At 35.8% G+C, this 20,101-nt stretch overlaps 1 protein-coding gene across 6 annotated transcripts in view; it reads left to right on the top strand.

Moving 5' to 3' along the window:
• CCDC73 (coiled-coil domain containing 73) overlaps positions 1-20,101 on the top strand; it is a 139,180-nt gene that overhangs the window by 96,880 nt on the left and 22,199 nt on the right. For 5 of the 6 annotated variants that reach the window (XM_032357595.1, XM_032357592.1, XM_032357593.1 and 2 more), the window contains 4 exons: positions 8,478-8,606; positions 9,110-9,169; positions 10,538-10,642; positions 18,332-18,442. In XM_032357595.1, coding sequence (XP_032213486.1) covers positions 8,478-8,606; positions 9,110-9,169; positions 10,538-10,642; positions 18,332-18,442 — 405 coding nt within the window. The remainder of the gene's footprint in view (positions 1-8,477; positions 8,607-9,109; positions 9,170-10,537; positions 10,643-18,331; positions 18,443-20,101) is intronic. The other variant, XM_032357594.1, reaches the window with a different exon arrangement.

The following is a 20,101-nucleotide window of genomic DNA, read 5'->3' as shown; positions in this document are numbered from 1 at the left end:
TCTCACTTATTCTATTTGTCTTAATTCATCGCTTTACCTTTCTCTTTCAAACTAAACCTTCCAACTGTAGTCATCTCAAAGAGGTGCTTGACCCAGACCTGTACAGGCATTGCTTTTCTCCTTCCCCCCTTTTGTATTCTTGTTTTTAATATGAGTAGAATGACCCCTACCTTTCTTGTTTTATATATGTGTAATAAACATAAGACAATAAATGCATGGAAAACACTTCAGAAAGTCAAACATGCCGTAGAAATTTATGGGATTATAGTTACTTGCAAGTAAAATTAGGTTAAGATTAGGATTAAGGCAGCTTTGTTAGATTCAGTTTTTCTGCACCGCAGACTGTAAGTAGTTTATATGTATAGTCTTTTAAGACAATTGAAACACAGACTCATTTACCTTTAAATTCCTTTATCAGATAGGAAAGTCTGAAACTCCTTCTAACTCATCAATCGCTCTTTCTCCTTTCATGCTTGAACTGTTTTCTATTTCTACAATATCCGGTTCTCTCCAAACTATCTTCTTCAGATCATCTTTAAATTTCTTAAAATCACAGGGATCATCTAATCTTGTTTTTGTCTTTGAGCTGCAGAACCCTCAGTTCAAGATGCGGAATCTCCATATTAAAACAAATAAGGTAGAGCTGCTTTTGCTTAAAAGGAAGCTTGGAGGAACACTGGAGCTATATATACTTAAGGGCTCTTGCTCCTCTCTTAGCAGCTATTAATGGTGTCCACAGACCATCCAGGACTCTCAGAGCACAATTTAAAAACCACTAACTGGATCCAACCTCTCCTGTTTTTGTAAAGGGAACTGAAACCTAAAGAGAGTAGGTGAGGGGTGCTTGGGTGGCTCAGTTGTTTAAGTGACTCTTGGTTTCAGCTCAGGTCTGATCTCTCAATCATAGGATCGAGCCCTGGGTTGGGCTCTGCACTCAGTGCAGAGTCTGCTTTAGCTTCTTTTTCCCTCTCTGTCTGCTCCTCCTCGCTAGCTTGCTCTCAAATTAATTAATTAACTAACTAATAAAATCTTTTTTTAAAAAAAAGGAAGGGAGGTGAATTACCCAATGTCAATGATCTTGTAAAAAATATTCATTTATCTTCTATTATACTGTTTAATATTTATAACCAGTAATATTCTTTTTTTTTAAAGATTTTATTTATTTATTTGACAGAGAGAGATCACAAGTAGACAGAGAGGCAGACAGAGAGAGAGAGAGAGGGAAGCAGGCTCCTGCTGAGCAGAGAGCCCGATGCGGGCCTCGATCCCAGGACCCTGAGATCATGACCTGAGCCGAAGGCAGAGGCTAACCCACTGAGCCACCCAGGCGCCCTAACCAGTAATATTCTAAACAACCTGTGTATTTTACAATGTTAGCTGAAATTTTTCTTGCAGTAGACATTGTGATAATTCTGCCAATATTCAGTCCACCTTATATGATCATTCTGTCTCTAAGGCAGTTAATACAATCTCCATTTTTCATACCAGTGTTTGGTTCAGAAATGAGCCTGTGATCTAGTTCTGGCCAATAAAAAGTGGTTCAAAGAAACATTTTCTTACTCTTCAGAAGGAGTCCCAGGAAGTGACTATTGCTATGTAGAATCTAAATTGGCCCCTTGTTGTAGTCCCAACATTGGAAAAAAGAGGACGGTTCCAAGAATGGAAAGTGGACAAATTAAAATACCCTAGTCTTTGATAATATGTAGTCTTTATTAAATTTCCTGAATCCTAATTGAGTGCCTGAATCAACCAAAACAAGAACCTCCCCAAATTTTTAGTTTTTTTATTTTAATTTTTTTAAGTTCTTAATTCCAGTATAGTTAATATGCAGTCTTATATTCGTCTCAGGTATACAATGTAGTGATTCAACAATTCTATACATTACTCAGTGCTCATCATGATAAGTGTACTCTTAATCTCTTTCACCTATTTCACCCATCCCCCTCACCAAACTCTCTTCTGGTAACCATCAGTACCTTGGTTTGTCTCTCTTTCTGTATCTCCCTTGCTATCTCTCTCTCTCTCTCTCTCTTTTTTTTTTTTTTGTCTTTGCTTGTTTGTTTCTTAAATTCCATATATGAGTGAGATCATGTGGTATTTGTCTTTCTGTGGCTCATTTTACTTAGCATTGTATTCTCTAGCTCCATCCATGTCATTGCAAGTGGCAAGATTTCATTATTTTTTATAGCTGAATAATAGTCCATAGTATGTGGAATATTTGAGATTTTATATACACACACACATATATGTATATGTGTGTATATATATGCATATATATATATATATCTCACATCTTCTTTATCCATCTATTGATGAACATGGCCTGCTTTCATAGTTTAGCTATTGTAAATACTGCTGCTATAAACACAAGGGGCATATATCCCTTTGAATTCGTGTTTTTGTATTTTGGGGGTAAATACCCAATAGTGTGATTGCTGGATCATACACTTCTTTTTAATTTTTGAGGAAACTCCATACCATTTTCCACAGTGGCTGTACCATACAGTTTGCATTCTCATCAACAGCACATGAGTGCTCTCTTCTGTCCATATCCTCCCCAACATTTGTTGTTTCTTGTGTTTTTGATTTTAGCCATTCTAACAGGTGTGAGGTGATATCTCAGTATAGTTTTAATTGGCCTTTCCCTGATAATGAATCTTGTGGAGCATCTTTTCATGTGTCTGTTGGCCATCTGTATGTCATCTTTGGAGAAATGTCTTTCATGTCTTCTGTCCATTTTTTAATTGGATTATTTGTTTTGGGGGTGTTGAGTTTTATAAGTTGTTTATATGTTTTGGATACTAACCCTTTATTGGATTTGTCATTTTCAAACATCTTCTATTCCATACGCTTTTTAGTTTTGTTGATTGTTTCCTTTGCTGCGCAGAAGCTTTTTATTTTTATGTAGTCCCAATAGTTTATTTTTGCTTTTATTTCCTTTGCCTTGGGGGACACACCTAGAAAAGTATTGCCACAGCTCATGTCAGAGACATTATTGCCTGTGGTTTAGTCTTCTAGGATTTTTATCCATTTTGAGTCTTTTTGTGTATGGTGTAAGAAAGTGGTCCGGTTTTCCCAACACCATTTGTTGAAGAGACTGTCAACAGTTGGATATTCTCTCCTGCTTTGTTAAGATTAATATGACCTTATAGTTGTGGGTTTATTTCTTGTGTTTTTTTTTTTTCATTCTGCTCCACTGATCTGTGCATCTATTTATGTGCCAGTACCATACTGTTTGCATTATTACAGCTTTGTAATATAAGTTGAAGTCCAGAATTGTGATGTCTCCAACAATTTGCTTTTCTTTTTCCAAGTTGCTTTGGCTCTTCAGAGATTCAGGGTCTTTTGTGGTTCCATGCAGATTTTAGAATTGTTGGTTCTAGTTCTGTGAAAACTGCTGCTGGCATATTGAAAGGGATTGCATTAAATGTGTAGATTGCTTTGGATAGTATAGACAATTTAACAATATTTGTTCTTCCAATCCATGAGCATGGGATGTTTTTCCATTTCTTTTTTCTTCTTCAGTTACTTTCATCAGTGTTTTATAGTTTTCAGAGTACAGGTCTTTCACGTCTTTGTTTAAGTTTGTTCCTGGATTTTTTTTTTTTTTTGGTATAACAATAAATGGGATTGCTTTTCTTAGTTTCACTTTCTGATGCTTCATTATTAGTGTATAGGAATGCAACAGATTTCTTAAATTGATTTAGTATCCTGTGACCTTCTGAATTTATTTATCAGTTCTAGTGGTTTTTTGGTAATGTCTTTCAGGTTTCTATCTATAGTATTATGTCATCTGCAAATAGTAAAAGTTTTATTTCTTCCTTACCGATTTGGATGCATTTTATTTCTTTTTGTAGTCTGATTGCTGGAGCTAGGTCTTCTAGTACTATGTTGAATAAAAGTGGAGAACCAGGGACACCTGGGTGGCTCAGTGAGTTAAGCCTCTACCTTTGGCTTGGGTTAAGACAACCCGCATTGGGCTCTCTGCTTGGCAGGGAGACTGCCCCACCCCGACCGCCTCTTTGCCTACTTGTGATCTGTCTGTCAAATAAATAAATAAAATTAAAAAAAAAAAGTGGAGAACCTACCCAACTTTGGACTCCCTGTTATGTGGAAGAATAAATGTCATTATTTGTATGGTCTCTGATACTTGTAATCGCAGCATCCTGTTACTGATACTTGGTGTTTTTAGTTACAGAATAATATTGTGTTTTGTAAAAAAAAAAAAAAAAAAAAAAAATGTTTAAAGTACAAAATGTGTTCATTTTAGAACATCTGTACGATAGCTTGCTTTTTAAGGGTCTTTTGGTACAGATTCCTTCGGCTCCCTGATTACCTTTATTCTTTCATTCCTCCAAAGTTCTATCCTGTGGTCTCTTTCAGTGAGCTCTCAAGTCATTCACTTCATGCAGATGACTTTATATTTGCGGACTTACATTTCCCTCTATTTCAGTTCTATATTTTCAGCTGCCTGAAGGTCATCTCCTTTTATGACGTACTGTAATTTCAGGGTCAGCAGGCCACATACTGGATTGATTCTTCATTCTCCATCTCCCTCCTTTCTCCCTCCACATCCCCCCAAATCCATGCAGCTCTCCTTTCAAAGGAAATCCTCTTGCTGACTGTGAAGATGAACCATTGCTGGAACACTGAAACTTCCTTTGAGGGAATTCATCTCATGTAACCTTCTGTAATTCGAAAAAATATGAATGAAGGACTTTTAAAAATATGTAATTTAATATAATTAATATAATTTAATATATTTTTTAAATATAACAACCTATGGCTCAGGCATAATGATTTGTGCTTTTTTGGCTTTCTTAATAGTCACAGAACATTGTTCATCACTGTTTCTTTTTTTTTTTTTTTTTTTAAAGATTTTATTTATTTACCTGACAGACAGAGATCACAAGTAGGCAGAGAAGCAGGCAGAGAGAGAGGAGGAAGCAGGCTCCCCGCCGAGCAGAGAGCCCGATGCGGGGCTCGATCCCAGGACCCTGAGATCACGACCCAAGCGGAAGGCAGAGGCCTAACCCATTGAGCCACCCAGGCACCTCTCATCACTGTTTCTTGTTGTCTTAATATATTTTCATCTATTTCTTCAGTGAAGCAGACTTCCGATTTCCTTTCCATTGCATGCTTTCTTTTTCACATTTCATAGTGTTTCTTTCCATTTCTTTTAGCTTCACTTAGGCACTCTGGAATAATCTTCTTCCTTCGTTCTCTTTGTCTGTTCAATTATATTTTCCTTTAGAATATCTCATATTTGCCATTCTTCATTTCTTAAAATATAGACATTTATCATCTCATGCCTGGATTGATAAAATAGCGCCTTAGCCAGTGTTCTTTTTTTTTTTTTTTTTAAAGATTTTGTTTATTTGTTTGACAGACAGAAATCACAAGTAGGCAGAGGAAGGCAGAGAGAGAGGGAAGCAGGCTCCCCACTGATCAGAGAGCTTGATGCGGGGCTCGATCCCAGGACCTGGCACCATGACCTGAGCTGAAGGCAGAAGCTTTAACCCACTGAGCCACCCAGGTGCCCCTGTCCCATACTTCTTTAATTGACTTTTCATAACTTCTGTGGTCTGGCCCCATTCTATATCTTCAACATCATTTCCTACTACTTCTTAAACATCTTCTGTTCTATATAATGGAAAATTTTTGTTGCAATTGTCATAATTCTTCATTATTCCTTCCTTTTTGCCTTTGCTCTCCTCCACAGCCCCTCCCCACACTTAAAATCCCTTCTTTCAGTTTATTTGTATTGAACAGGATTGAGTCAGGAAATAGATGGCATCTTGGAATGGGTAAAAATGAAAAATTTGATGAAGCAGCTGTCTACAAAGCTATGGGCAGAGTTCAGGGAAACCAGGAGGAGGTCTGAAGCACCACAGGGACAGAAGCAGTGGGGGAATGATTATACCACATAAACCTGAGGGGGCAAGGGACAGAAGCAGATAGTGGGAATCTGGAAAGAGGTGTAACCTTTGGTAAAGGTAGAGAGCTATTGTCATTTTGCGGTCATGTGGGGAGGAAACAAGGAAATATCTCAATCTCTCTGTCTTCCCAGCATACTGATTTGCTGGTGCCTTCCAGAGATTGAAGCCAGCCAGGAGTCAGAGGGCAAAAATTGTTTGCTCTATCCACAGATATCAACACACAGGGGACAGAGCAGTGTGAAGAAAGGGTGGAGAGTGAGTCAGGACAGACAAATGGAGGATATCTGGTATACTACTTCGTCTTCAACACATACCTCTTTTGTTCAGACTTCTTTCATTATTCAGTACTTGCTGATTGTTCTCTTTGTATCGGCCACTAATTTGTCTGCCTGCTTTTCTAAGAGTCAAGTCCTCTCTCCTGACCCATGCCTGGTTACTTTAGCAGTTGTTTATGCAATGCACATACCTGAAAGGGACATGTGAACTAAAACCATTAATCCTTTCTCCTGGATTGTGAACCTAGGTATTGAGTTATGGGTGAGTTTTCATATAGCATCTGAAGCTATAACATGTACAACTCTGGACATATTGGCAGCCCTATTTTCCACTGCTCGCTTTTCAGCTTCCTGAACATTACACTCTTGATTTTCCACCTACCTCAGTTGACTGTACTTCTCAGCCTTCCATAGTAGCTTCTTCTGGAATCCATGCATGTTGGAGTTCTTTAGGACACAGTCATTTGCCATCATCTCTCTTCTAACTAATAACTGAGTGAGTGCCCTTATTTCCATTGTTTTATATACTGTTACATACTACACTATATATATGTCCTGTACACTGATACTTTAAGAAATATGTGTTTACTTTAGAAAAAAAAGAGAAAATTCTAATCAGTACAATGAAGACAATAACAGTTTCTTATAATCTCACCACCCTAATGAATTAAACTTTTTTTCTACAAAAGAGCTGTTTGTTGTTATTATTTATTCAGTTCTTATATACAGTCTTTTAAAAACTAAAGTATATTCGTCAGGATTCTTAACTCTAAGATAATTTTTGTCAGCCAAGGAATTTAGATGTTGGTCATCTCAGACTTAGAAAATGGTCAGAAACAAGGGAAGCTTTGCAATATCCAAGACCACACACCATAAACCAACTTCCACACGGACCATTATACATTGTAGGTTGTACTGTCACTGTTGACTATCGTGGATGCTGCTTCTGCTTTAGTGGTACCATTGTTGTCCAGGGAAATGTGATGTTACTACCATTGTCCCTAAAGCCTATAGCAGAAGGATTTGTAGCAGTTCTTGTTCTTTGTCATATTGCTTCCTGATCCAGTATCCAGGATGGGTACATCTGATTAGCAGAATCTAGCCTCATGCTTAAAAATCTACTATCTGGCATTTCTGGCTCGTCTAGTGGACAGTGGACTCATAATGTAGAATTCCTCCAAAATTTAAAGGGAGGTCAGATACTATGTAGTTAAAAATGTGAAAATTGGGTTCTTGAATATTTAATATAGTCAGTATCCACAGAACAGCAGAATAATAAATTACACACCAATTCAGAAGTTGGTATTTCAGAATTTTAATGTATTTGGATGATAGCTATTAAGCTCAATGGACGTGTAACTTCACAAATGAAGACTTCTTTTGTACCTTCTTCAATTCTAATAATCTGTAATGATGCTAGAGTTATTTTTCTGAATTACGAATCTTATGTCTTTCTCCTACTCAAAATCCTTCAATTATTAATTCCTTATTGCCTATAGGATAAAATTAAAGCTCTTTTTATCTTGGCCTATAAAGCCCTTTCAAATACTTGAATCCTGTCAGATTTCTAGCCATAACCATGAGTACTCTACTCCGCTCCCTCATCCATTACATATTAGCTCCAGCCGTAACCTATTCTGTTTCCCTGAAAAGTGCCATACTGTTTCATGTTTCTGTACGTTTGTGCATGCATAGTCTTTTTGTCTGGAATGGCTACTTTTTTGTCCTCTTTGCAAGTTTATCTTTAAAGGCTCAATTAGATTTAAAGACTTAAAGACTCAAGGCAGAGGCCCCAACCCATTGAGCCACCCAGGCACCCCAATCTTTTTCTTTTTTATGCTTCTATACATTTCTGTAATATAGCCCTCATCACTTAGATTATGATTATTTCTCACATAAATTTTTCTTATTAGGTGCTAGGGAACTTGGAAATCGATAATCTTTTATTATTTTTTATCTCTGTAGATATTTTTGAATAAATAATAAATAAAAATACCCTACTTCTGGTAGGTTAGTTATTTTGGTTAGAATGCTCTTTTTAGGAAAAAAAACCATGCATTCTCTCTTTATAGCATTCCCACCTTGGCTAATTATCTTGTAAGGGAACTAGGGGAAATAGCACTTTATGGATCAGTAGTATTATCTTGATATGTGAAGTACAGTAAATTATAATGATACATTTAAAATGGACTTTGAAACTGTCAAAAAATATCTCACTTTGATAAAATGTTTATACTGAACTTTTTATATTTCTTATGTTAAGGAACTAAAAAAAGTTACGTCAGACTTGATAAAGTCCAAGGTCACATGTCAACATAAGATGGGAGAAGAAAACATCCATTTAACAATTAAAGAACAGAAATTTCAAGAACTTCAGGAGAGATTCAACATGGTATTTAATCAAATATATTCATGTTTGTATAGTGTTTTTGTAAAATGAGAATTTCAGGCTTATAATATTAAAATGTTCCTTCTTGGTAAAGTTAACATACGTAGTAAAAAAAAAAGATACCGTGAATTATTTTTCATTATTAGGCAATTTTTGCCATTATAAACAAGAATTAAAGGCAATAAAATTTGTCTGTAAACCATTGTATTTCCACTCTCATATAATGTCAGGTAATCTATGGTACAGTGGCATCTCCAGAAAAGCTTTAGGAGATGAGAATTTTGTAATTTTTTTGACATGAATATTTATAAATTTACACAGCAGCCTATGTTGGGCATCTCCTACCCCCGTTATTTCACTAGGAGCCCACTACTTCACCAGCAAACAAATGTTGGTACTCTGGGGTAAGAAGGGGTCATGACTCTCCTAAACGTATGGATCACTGAATTAAATGTAGAATTTGCTGAATTTTATATCATAACTTGAAAATTACTCATTTTTTAAAGGAGTTGGAATTAAATAAGAAGATTAATGAAGAGATCACACATATTCAAGAAGCAAAAAAGGCAAGCAATCATAAGATATTTTGGGAGCCAGTAAATATTTTTTAAAACCGGATATAATATGGGAAATAAATTAAGTTAAATAACAAATGGAATCATGTTTAGGTCAATTTCCTGGCACATAGTAAGCACTCAGAGCCTATTTAATGGATGCACATGTACCTTTTTAACCAGGTCTCACATATGCTCCATTAAAAAATAAAGCCAAGGAATGAGGAGAGGTTTGTCCAAGGGTACAAACTTCAGGTATGAGATGAATAAGTTCTGGGGGTTTAATGTACAGCATGATGGTTTTAGTTAACAAAATTGTGTTATATATTTGAATGTTAAGAGAGTAGATCATTAAAAAAAAAGAGAAAGTAGATCATAAATGTTCTCACCACACACACAAAAAAGGTAATTATGTGAAGTGATAGAGACGTTAATTAATCTTATTAGGGTAATCATTTAGCACTATATGTATCTATCAAATCATGTTGTACAACTTGAGTTTACAGAATGTTATTTGTCAGTTAAGTCTTTTTTTTTAATATTTTTTTTATCCATTTGACAGAAATCACAAGTAGGCAGAGAGAGGGGGAAGCAGACTCCCCGTTGAGCAGAGAGCCCGATGTGGGCCTTGATTCCAGGCCCCTGAGAACATGACCTGAGGCGAAAGCAGAGGCTTAACCCACTGAGTCACCCAGGCACCCCTGTTAATTATGTCTTAATACATTTGGAAAAATATTATATTAAAATATTTGATAAATGAAAAGAGTAATAAATCAGTTTTTTCCTTGATAATTTAGACCATTGGTACCCTAGCAGATAATTATTGAAATGTATGTATGCTTAGAGCATGCATTTATAGGATGTTATATTCTTTGAATCTATTTGATATTTATAATTCCTCTATTTAAAAAAGGTCTGTGAAAGAAAAGTTCTCCTGTTTCTTTTTTTGTCCCCTCTGTTTTTCTGTTTTTCCTCCATTTTATTCTGAATATATACTGTGACATCCTAGCTCATTAGCAATACGATGTTTCAGTAATGATAGATTTACTGTTTTTAAGACAAGCCAACAAAATATTTGGTTTTAAATGCTTCACATTTTCCAGTAGTGTCTCATAATTCATGATCCATTTCAAAAAACTAGTTATTTGAAAAACTCTTGGATATAACAATCATATAATGTAATTATTGTATATATTTAGTATAATTTTATATATTTAATAAAATGTGCTACTAGTTTCTTTCACTCTTATTTATTATGCTGTTGAAATTAAACTATAAAGGTAAGTTAAGAAATTAGAAAATGTAGTTTAAGAGTGAATTTAGAAACATACAGTCTTAAAATTCTTCCAACTGATATACCTTATTTATAATTTTTTAAAGGATATCATCATTTCTTTCCAACATATGCAACAGTTACTTCAGCATAAAACTCAAGTTAGTACTGAACTGGAAGCAAATTTGAAGATATTAAAAGAAAAGAATCAGGTTGTATATAGAGATATAGAAAATATATTTCCATTTAAGGAGCTTTACCTGTCTAGTTAAATTTATCTGCCCAACTTTATCCAAGATCATTTTGAATTTTAGGGGTAAGATATATCATCAACTTGGTATCAGTGTCTTGAGTAACGAACTTTTTTTTTTTTTAACATTTAAGTTACTATTTAAATGTTTAATTTTTATCAAGTATCTGACTTTATTATGTAACAGATTGGATGGTATTCTTTTTCTTTGTCTTAGAATTGTGACCAAAACCAAAACTGAGAATAGAAGAGAGCAGTTAGTGAACTTCCAGAAACTGAGGGCAGACCCAAAAAAATGATTGGAGGAGGAAGGAAGTTATCATCACTGATGTCTTGGAAGTGAGAGTTCAAAAGAGAGGCTTTTCTGTTACATCCCTGGTTGGGAAGGATGTTGGGAGTACATTTTCCTTCATAAACTACATGAAGGAGTCTACGTGAAAATCATGTAAAGACTGGAGTACAAAAAGGGGAAAGTGCCATCTTTTTTTGTAGATGGATGCTTGAGATGCTGTAGGTCCACTCTAGTGTTGCCAGAGTAAAATATGATAAGTTCATGTGGAAGAACTTGGCATATGTTTCTTAAAGTTTGGAATTCTACCAAGAACATATAGACAAATGCACAGATATGGTCCGGAGATTTTAAGGACAAAAGTTTTTGGAGTGACATGTACCAATGGGGCTTGAAATGTAGTATGCTTGTTCTGATACTATATGGCCCAGGAAAGATGCAGAAGAGAGAACTTTGGTGGCTCCCCATGAAGGAACATGGAAGTTAGTGGAAGGACAGAAATTGTCCTGTGTGCCACTGGCCAAGTGATGGGATGTCCCATGTAAGAGAAGGAGCTGGGAATGTGCTTCACTGGGGTGACCGGTGGAAGATATTTGTGCTCCTTTGAAGGGATTCTTGGTAATGAAGGTGAAGCTGAATATTTCTTATGGTTTCACTTACTTGTGAAGTGTAAGGAATAGCATGGCGGACATTAGGAGAAGGAAAGGAAAAGTGAATTGGGGGAAGTTGGAGGGGAAGACAAATCATGAGAGACTCTGGACTCTGAGAAACAAACTGAGGGTTTTGGAGGGGAGGGGAATGGGAGGATGTGTGAGCCTGGTGGAGAGTATTAAGGAGGGCACATATTGCATGGAACACTGGGTGTGGTGCCTAAACAATGAATCTTGGAACACTGAAAAAATAAAATTAAATTAAAAAAAAAAAAAACTACAGTGGCCTCCCATGTAAAGACCACTGTCAGCGGAGGCCAAGGCCAACTTCCTGGGTGTGTAATTGGTGCAGCTGCATAGAGACCCATATCAGAAGGGTTTTGTGTTTCAGGTTTAACCTTCTAGGCTCACTCTCTTAAAATTTTTATTAATTTTTATATTTGAATTTATGTTTTTCAATTACGTCTGATGGGAAAATGGAGCATACATTAGGGGATTGGAGTCTAAGCTTTCTCCTGTCTCCTGCTGACTCTTAGGACCAGTTTTTGACTGCTGTCTCTTCCATGCTTTGTTATCCTGGGCCCTGCCTGTCCTCATCCTGTCTGCTTCTGCCCCACCACTGTTGTGGTCACATTGGTGGGGAAAGGTCTGTGTTCTACTGTTGTTCCTTACCTTTGGTGGAGGCCTAAATATAACAGTGAGGGTCTGGGTCCATTGTATGTGCCCTGCAGCATCTGGTGTCTCTGGTTGGCAGTGTGTTGGTGCATTAGGTAGATGACTTGGCAGGGAATGAGTCCCTCAGTCCAGATACTGAGGTATATCCCTGCCTGGCAGTTGTGGTTGGTTGGGGGTTACCCATTTATCATGGGACAGAAGGATTGACTTGCCCACCTCCAGCTAGGGCACAGTGTATGGGTCTAGTAGCCTGCAGGAGGTAGAACCCTGTAGCTGGTGGATTTTGCTTGTGCTAAGCTGTGTGGTGAGGTTCTTAAGCATCTGTGAGGATCTGCATTTGCCCTGTGAGTTTCCCCCTGCCCAGGGATCCATGACGTTAAACAGAAAATAAAAAGTACCATGATAAGTTGACAGGGAGAGAAAGAAAGACCCTGAAGGAAGGAAGAGGTTTTGTACTTTGGTGCCTTTAATATAGTGTGCTTTCACTGCCTTTTTCATTTGCGTTGGGCCCCACAAATTGTACTGACTTCATCATCATTGAATGGAACCACACTTAACCTAAACAATGCAAGATTTGTCTCTTCACCATTGATGTTCTTTGACTAATCATGTACAGAGAGCTTTGCCTTCTTCATTTCTCTTTCCTGCCCCCAGTACTGTAAAACTTAGACCTAAGAGAGGGAAGAAGTATGCTGGCATCAGACTCTTCCTTCCTCTTAAACTCTTCAGTTCCTCCAGTAAGACTAGTAAAAAAAATTTCTCTGAAAGTACATTTATAAGCAAGTATCCCCCCATCTTTTTTTACCCACCCTATAGAGAGATGACTGGAACTTTTAGTATTTTGAATCTTCTCCCAAGAAACACAGAATAAAATTTACCCAAATTCTTTATGAGCAGCAGTTATCAGGATTGTTATATTGTCCATTTAAAGGAGTTGAAACAGATTTTTTTAGGCCGGACAAAATATTAGTGATCAGCCAATCCCATCATTTCATTTCACGGTGAACTAGAGATCCAAAAAGTGTAAGCGATAGAGTTCAAGGTTTCCTAATTAGTGGCAAACCCAAAACTAAATTTTTGAGCTGATTATACTCTAGCACTGTTTCTTCAACACTGCATTGTTAATGTATTCTTCCTAGATCTGTGAGACCTGCCACTTTTGTTAGATCACTTACTCGAAAACTACTTTTTAAATTACCCTTCATGAGCTCTAAATGCCATGTTTATGTGTTGTTGAATTCTGGAGAGTGTGCAGTAGACACAGTCATGTGTTCTTTGAGTTAACAGGGAATATAACTATGGCTCCAGAGTTTTTACCTCTAAGTGCCAATATCTTAGATAATCCAGATGCCTCTTTAACTAGCACCATTATTATTTGAGCCTCGATAGTACATAGAGAAACTAAATTTCGAATGGAAATTTCAGGCAAAGTAATGTCAAGAACAGGATAGAACTATCAGCTTTTTATTTTGATAAGTAAGGACATTAAAAATGAGCAACACCATCTGTCATCATTTTTATTTTATAAAAAAGAATATTCTAACCCCACATGTTAAGGATACAATCTCAGAATAGATACAGTCCTTTACAAGAAAAGACCTTTGGTGACTTGTATAGTCTTTGTTTGCCATTAACTAATGACATTTTGTTATGAGTCAGTACTGGTTTACAGACTGGTGTTGGAGAACCACTGATATATAGTATAACAAATATTAATGTTGAACTGTTGCTGAGGATTATGCCGAATAGATATCTCAAGTGTTTTTCTTGAGGAGCACTCTAATTCCACCTATATTAAAAGGGATCATTACTCTTCATAATGGCCTACTTTTTTTCAGTGCTCTGCAATCATGCTGTCATCTGTCTTATTTTTTTGACAGTACAGTTTGAAGAATAGAAACCTGAATTCCCAAGACAGAGAGTATTTTCTACTATGATTTAATTATTGTTTAGTCTAAATGTAAATGTAGTTCTGCTGCTGTAGTCATAGTGTTAACAAGAATAATTTACTTAGTTTGCTCTGATAGTCATAGTATTAACCAGGGTAAATTACTTAGTTTTTGGTATATTAAAACATTAATAGAGGATTTTATTTTGACTTGCTGCAATATCCACTTTTTCAGGATGGTTTTTGGGTTTCTTCATGCAGATACAAATAATTTTCTATGAGAGTCTAAATTCCTTGAGAATATTAATAGTTTAATGCATGAGCATTAAGAGCCTAAAAGAGTATCTGGCACATAGTCGGAGCTCATTATGTTTTATTAAATTAATGAATGATTAAAAATGAATCCTTCAGACTCTTCCAAAGTTCAGATGTTGCCAGATCTGGGCTTCTGGTTAAACATATTGAATTGAACCCACACCTTAACTTCTATTTCCTTCTGAAATTGCAATAAAATGACATTAATAAATCCACAGGGACAGGTAAAGAGAAGAAATAATAAAAATTAAGTTTTAGGGACTCCTGGGTGGCTCAGTTGATTAAGGCACTGTCTTTGGCTCAGGTCATGATCCCAGCGTCCTGGGATCGAGTCCCACATCGGGCTCCTTGCTCAGCGGGAGCCTGCCTTTCCATCTGCCTTTGCCTGCCACTCTGTCTGCCTGTGCTCACTCTGATAAATACATAAAATCTTTTTTAAAAAAATTAAGTTTTAAGTGGGAACCAAATGGAAAATAAGTAGCTCACTTAGCAAATGAAAGTAGAAACCCAGGCCAGAGGTGCGGGAATGCTCAGGAACTGCAAGCGCGGTGTGCCTCAGAAGCTAATGTGCGACTGAAGCCAGGAGCTAGAAGACCTGTGGAAGAAGCGAGAAGCTAGCTTCCCTCAAAGTCTCTTCCCTATCTTGCGTACACGGCACTGCCTGTCTTCTACTTGGCAGGAGATTGGAGATTTATGTTGGAAAGTTTGAGGGACAGCTGAGGTGGGGAAATTCAGTAGTGTCATGGAGACGGCTTATACTAGGGGAGCTATTTGTTAGAGCTGTTGTCATTCTGTGAGCTGGTTGTGATTGAAATTGCCCGTGGCTGGAATGTTTCAAGTTGGCAAAGTCTATAAAAAGAAAGTTTGGAGCCAGTTTACCAATATATGTTACTGACAGAATTATATTGAAAACAGGGTGGAAGTCTAAGTACTGACATCTGAGACCTCCCGCTCTGTTTCCCGATTTAGAGGACAGCCAGCCTTACTGCTTCCAGACAGGAGAACGAAGATTCCTTTCTTCGGGAACTGACTTGCTCAGGCTGTTCCAGTTAAGTGCTCCCAGTGAAACTGCTCAACCAGATCAACCTACAGCAAAGCCCATCATTTGACAAAACTTTTAGCCAGCTTTTTAATACTTATTTTTAACATGAACATGTAGTTAAGGATCACTGGGCTCTTGAACAAAGTCTCTACCAGGAAAATCAGACAAAACTAACAGGATAATGAAAAAAAAATTAGAGAATCTAAGAGAACACACTCCATTAAGAGAAATATATTTATTAATCCACAAAAGCAAGAATTAGGAGTCTTTAGAAAAAGAAACACTCAAGAATAAAAGAGAACCTTTAAAATAAATATTTCAGCAGACATAAAAAGTACAATGAAAAATTGGAGGGTAATATTGAGATAATATTGAGAAGGTAGAACCAAAAGACAAGAAGATGGAAAACAGAAGGGAATGAATATTAGGGATTCGCTCTAAGACATCTGGTGAATTTCAGAGAGAACAGGGAAAATGGAGAGGAGATGACCAAAGAAGTAATGGGAATGTAACCTAGAACTGAAGAATTTGAGTTTGTTTTGCTCAACACCAATGTATATCATTATGAAATTTTATACTAAAAGAGAAGATTCTAAAACTGTGGAAAAAAGAATTAGGTCACACACAAAGGATTAAGAAGAAGAATGGCAACATGATGACTTCCGGCTTCTCGCGGGTAGTGCTGGAAGACAGAAGATAATAGAACCATGCCTTCAGTGCTTGGAGAGAAATTGATTTAAAAAAAAATATATTTTGTTTATTTATTTGAGAAACAGAGAAGGGGGGGAGACCAGAGGGAGAGGGAGAGATACAAGGTTACTCCCTGCTGAGTGTGGAGCCTCATGTGGGGCTCAGTCTCATGACCCTGACATCATGACCTGAGCCCAAACCAAGATTTGAAAGCTCAACGGACCAAGGCACCCAGGCGCCCCTGAGAAATTGATTTCTAAAGCAGAATTGTACCGTATTTGGCTATATGAATCATTATGTGTTGGTAGAAAAAAGGTATTTTCAGGCATGCAGGACCTCAAAAAATGTGCCACCTGTGCCTCCTTTATCAAGAAGTAAAGGAAGGTTTACTTTACCAAGACAAGGGAATAAACCAGGTAAGAGGAAACAATAGGATCTAGGAACCAAGAACCAACCCCAGAAGAGAGAAGGAAATCCTCAGAGGTCACTCCATCAGTGTAGCAGACTGAAAGATCAATAGGTCCAAATTGTAATGGAAGGTTGGAAAATGTCCAAAATGTGGAAACAGAGTATCTGATATAGGCAGTTTCTTTTAGATGAGGCTATGGGTAGGGATAGGAAACAACTGATATCTGATACACTGTTTTAAGAATATACAGCTCTTGGTCATTTATTATTACTACCTAGGTGCTGTAGTATATTTTCTCACATCTCTAAACTTTGATTTATGTCTCTTCCAAAATATGGTGTTATCAGTATAAATAGATACTATATTAGTTAGAATATTAAAATAGTAAGCCACTATTAAATAAACACATTGTAAATATTTAGAAACTGCTCTATTATTTGCCTATAAATTAAAAACACATGACTTCTATAAAGAGTTACATTATCTTGAAGTAAAGCCAGTCAAAATAGGTATTCACTGAAGGCTATCAAAGCACAATAATGTTCTTTATGTGCTGGAGGAGAATTTTAATGTTAAAACTGTAAAATGCTTTTTATTAGATTTTTCCATAATTTTCCATAATTATGTCATTGTGTATTGGTATTCTAGATATAATAGAAAACTCTTTAAATAGATGGAATACTATGAGGCCTTTAAAATGAGATAGATCTGTACTTAATGGTATGGAGAGTAAGCAAGAAATACTTTTTTTTTTTTTTTAAAGAAAAAACAGATTGCAGAGGAACACGATATATATGGTATGGTCTCATCTGCATTAAAAAAGATAGAGTCAATTTCTGGAAGGCTATGCAAGAATCTGCTAGAGTGGTTACCTCTGGGGGAGGAGAACTGTTACCTTGGTTTCTCTGTCCTTTGTGTGGCTTGAAATGTTTACTCTGAATGTAAATAACTTTAATAATATAAACAAATGAACTTTAAAAATTCCAGATGTACTAGACATGTGGGTAGAGTTCTTAACTATTTATCTTTTTATGGAAGTTTACTTGGATTATCAACAGACACTGAAGAAACCTAATAATATTGGTGACAGTAATTTAAGAGTTTTAAAACCCTTGTCTTAGAAAATAGTATTTTTACTCTTAAAGGTTTTTTGGGGGGAGAGGGTTGTATAGTTGTGATTATATTATGTTAATTTATGAAGTAATAATTTAATATGGTAAATACTGAACCTGTACTAAAAAAGTGTTAATTTGAAATTTAAAAAATTAAAATTATATTTAAGGGGTTTCTAGCCAGTTAATTTCTAAAATAAACAGATACAGAAAAAATGTTTTGTGGTAGTTAAAATTTTGTAGTAGAGTTAGGCTGGATTATGCTACATTTCATATTTTTCAGTGCTGTACTTTATATTACTTTTTCAGTACATTAAAACTTATGCAGTGAAACTGAATAATGGCAATGTTTTTATACCCTTTTATAGCCATTTCTTTTTCATAACCTCCCCCTATTTCCTGTTAACTAAACTATAAGCACCTTTCTGTTAATTTATGAAAATTATTGTTGAGATAGCACATTATCACTGATCTGTATGGCACTTTCAGCATGTTAGAAGCAAAGGTCCAAGCAACATAAAACACATCAAAATTCATTAATGTGGTATTGATTATTTTTTGGATAATTAATTTTATTGCAGACCCTTGAAAGAGATAATGAGCTGCAAAGGGAGAAGGTAAAAGAAAATGAAGAAAAGTTCCTTAATCTTCAAAATGAGCATGAGAAAGCACTGGGAACTTGGAAAAAGCATGTAGGTTTATAAAATAGTAAAATATTAAAATATTTTAAGTAGTTGTAGACATTTAAAATAACTATTAAATGCTAAGAAAATATTGCAAAAATAATAAAGGAATAGAGTCAGACACACATTCTTCTTGCAATTGTATTTCCAAAAAGTAAATGCTGTTGAAAAGCTAAATTTAATAAAATTGCCTATAATGCTTTCATGCATGAAAAATCACACATATATATGTGTGTATATTTATATTAATATAAATATTGATATATATAATTTGAATGACTTCCCATATATGACAAAGAAAAATTAATTTGCCTTTTCATAAAACAACTGCATAGTACTTTAGAAAATGATTAAAATAATTATATAGGTACTATTAGCTGATTTGTTTAGCTTTCCTCAGCAGTTTTGTTGAGATGTACTAAAGCCATGTTTAGAACATGTGTATGGTGGTGGAATTCTGTAGTATTAACATTTTATCATGAAGAGCTGATATGTTATAAACATAGCTGTTTCCTTAAACCACATCCATTTATTTTACACTAAATTTTCATTTTAGTAAAGTAGATAATAAAAGTATGAAATGGATGGTATAAATTAAAGTTGTAAAATATAAAGTTTCATTTTAAAAATTGGTAGGCCCCAAAATTGATTATTCTATTTTAATATGTATTTTTATTTCTTTTTGATTCTTTAAAAAGAATGAACACGGTAGAAGGTCACTATGAGTTTATGAAAACTGTATTTTGGGATAGAAAGATTATATTCTGGACCTTTATACTAATTATGCCATATTTTTGTATTACTTAATAATATATTTTATACTAATATGTATCTAAATACCAGTTTGATAAGCATTTTCTTGTAGACAATTTTGATATAAATTATTACACAAGTAACTCTTGAGTTTTCACTTCATTCCCAAGCTAACATGTTCCCTTAATTTGTATTTTGGACAGATCAAGTCTTCACTGATGAATTTAATAAGATTTATCCATATCTCAAAAAGCATTTTATAGTTAGCTGTATTAGAATACTGAAAAATGCTTACTCTCTATAGTTCACTATTAAGCAACAAGAGTAGTAATATTCATTCTAACTTCAGCAAATTCACATTGCATCCTAACACTTCCTTCTCATTCCTGATGTTTAAAAATCATGGAAATGGTACTGTCAGGATACGGAGAACTGTAAAATGAAAAGAGGATATACTGAAACATGTGAACCATGCCAAAAAAAAAGAGAGATTAGTTGCACTCAGAAATTAAACATTCATTTTCCCTGAAACCATAACCCTGCCCCTCCCACAAGGAAAAATGCACTGAATTAAGAAAAATAACCTTTCAGTTTCACTGGTGAGGCTTCAGTCTATAAAGTTGTATCATACAAATTTCTGTAAATTTGTGTGAAATAGGATTTTTGAGCTTCTACAATCATTTCACTTCTATATGCTTTAGTACTAAACAGAACATAGTTAAGAAAAAGCTGAGGGCGCCTGAGTGGCTCAGTCAGTCAAGCGTCTGCCTTCAGCTCAGGTCATGATCCCGGGGTACTGGGATTGAGCCCCGCAACAGGCTTCCTGCTCAAAGGGGAGTCTGCTTCTCGCTCTCCCCTCCTTCCTCCCCCCACTGCTCGTGCTCGCCCTCTCATGCACATGCTTTCTCTCAAATA

This window comes from Mustela erminea, chromosome 9 (genome assembly GCF_009829155.1).
Source record: "Mustela erminea isolate mMusErm1 chromosome 9, mMusErm1.Pri, whole genome shotgun sequence".
NCBI lineage: Eukaryota > Metazoa > Chordata > Mammalia > Carnivora > Mustelidae > Mustela > Mustela erminea.
This window is presented reverse-complemented; position numbering and strand designations above follow the sequence as displayed.